The sequence below is a fragment of the Austrofundulus limnaeus genome, unplaced genomic scaffold (assembly GCF_001266775.1).
Source record: "Austrofundulus limnaeus strain Quisiro unplaced genomic scaffold, Austrofundulus_limnaeus-1.0 Scaffold323, whole genome shotgun sequence".
Taxonomy (NCBI): domain Eukaryota; kingdom Metazoa; phylum Chordata; class Actinopteri; order Cyprinodontiformes; family Rivulidae; genus Austrofundulus; species Austrofundulus limnaeus.
In genome coordinates, this window is record NW_013952725.1 from 562008 (window position 1) to 564042 (window position 2035).

At 35.2% G+C, this 2035-nt stretch overlaps 1 protein-coding gene across 3 annotated transcripts in view; it reads right to left on the reverse strand.

The window, feature by feature from the left end:
* Positions 1–483: 483 nt before the first annotated feature.
* The window catches only part of LOC106527422 (sterile alpha motif domain-containing protein 12), a 22152-nt gene continuing 20600 nt past the window's right edge, over positions 484–2035 (reverse strand). For 2 of the 3 annotated variants that reach the window (XM_014022304.1, XM_014022302.1), the window contains one exon: positions 484–1364. In XM_014022304.1, the coding sequence (XP_013877758.1) occupies positions 1348–1364 (17 nt within the window). In that variant the 3' untranslated portion in view covers positions 484–1347. The remainder of the gene's footprint in view (positions 1365–2035) is intronic. The other variant, XR_001311389.1, reaches the window with a different exon arrangement.

Here is a 2035-nt window from a genome sequence, read left to right on the forward strand (position 1 = left end):
GTCCAGAAGACCTATACTATTTTTTTCTTTTTGGTTTTTTACCTGGATTACTGAGATGCATCAGGACTGGTCATTATAGTCAAAAGAAGTTAGAATACACAAAAATGCGGTCAGTTTTACAAACGCTGAGCTAAAATCTAGCATGCTGGTTGATGACTACTTTAAAACATTTATAAAATTACAACTAGAGAATTTGCATTTCCTGTGAAAATGATGAATTAAGCAGCAAGAAGCTGCAGATATTGCAAAAATGTGAAATTAGCTGAAAAAAATTGCTAAAATAGCTGAAAGGTTGCTTAAAAAGTTGTAATTGGTGGAAAAAACTGAAAGAGCAAGTTTGTTGAATTAAGCAGAAAGAAGCTGAAGATATGGCAAAAAATTTAAATTAACTGAAAAAATAATTAAAATTAGCTGAAAAAGTTGAAAGTAGCAAAAAGAAACTGAAAGAGCATGCTTGTTGAATTAAGCAGATATACACTGAAATGACCATCAAAACATGCTGTTTAATACAATAAAAATTAAAAAAAAATAGCTGAAGAAAACAACATAATGAAGGGCATAAAAAGCTTAAATTAACTGCAAGAAGTAAAAAAAACACACAGAACAAGTTAAAAGGAGCTGAAGATTTGCTGAGATGCTGAAAACAGCTAAAATGAGTTTAAAAAGYAAGATGAAATCAGCAAACAAAGCATTTTAACAAAAAACAAAAGCTATCCAGGCTCAGGCTGGAAGACTAAAACTAAAACAATGGAAGAAAAACACATTTTTAAGGTTCAACACAACAAAACAAACACTGTGAACCTGGAGGGGGTAAAACAGAAGCCAGGGGATCATTAAAGGTTTATCCTCCGGGTCTATCTAATGATTATTTATTTAATCATTTCCTCCAGCTGGGACCAGGGACAGGTTCAGACCCACATGTTCATCACTATCTGCCAAGTGGGACTAAAACAAGCTCACAGATTATCAGACATGAGGAACTGAGACGTCACAGTCACCTGAGCCCATTCTGAAGCAGCTTCTTATTAAACACACAAAGTTTGATGCTGTTTAATCCTGCTGGGGTTAAATACACGACAGAGAGGAGAGAACAAGATGGAGACTGATGGACAGGTGGGATCAGAAAACAACAACCAGACAAAAACTAACCTCATCCATCTGCTCGGCTCAGATTTCACACAGGAAATGGGTTTCTCTCTCTCTTCATCGATCCCTCTCCTTCCACCTTCTCTTCTTATTTCCATCACTCCCACCTTTCAGTCTCTTCCTCACATATGAATGGATGGACAGGAAATAACAATAAAAAATAAAAACAGCTGAGGTTTTTTCCTCCCACTTTTCTGGACGTCATGGAGAAAAACAGTCTGTCGTTGAGAAAAGAGCAAATAAAATYCAAGTTGGCTGATTGTTTTTCTTTGACAACTAAAGAGTTGGCATTTCTGCAGCAATGCAGGGTGAAAGCTTTAAGGTGGAAAGATTTAATAGAAATAAGGAAAAGATGCTGAAGATTTTAGCTATTCGCCAAAAAAAGCTCAAATTGGCCAAAAAAATTGGCTGAAAAAGCTGAATCTGGCACAAAAARAGCAGAAAGAGAACATGTTCGCTGAACTAAGCAGCTGAAAGAAGTAGCTGAAATAATCACAAAAATGTGAACTTAGATGAAAAAAAACAGCTAAAAGATGAAAAAAACTAATTAGCAGAAAGAAGCTGATAGAAGCATAAACAATTGAATTAGCATAATTGTTGAAAAGAGRAAAAGGCTAGCTGAAAAAACAGGAAAAAACTAAAAGAAGCAAAGAAGAAGCTGAAATTAAAACAAAGAATTTATAAAAGCAGAACCAGAACAGAAGGTACAGGAAACTGTTAAAGGGTCAATGGACCTCATGTCAGAACCGTTGGTACACAGATTTGTTCTTAAGTTGTGCGTACGAGTGATTTAGGAGAATTTGTGACATTCAGCTCTGTGTCTTCAGAATAAATGAAAATGATTTAACACAGTTATTTATACTTTTAGCAGCTCTTTTTATTCCACAGC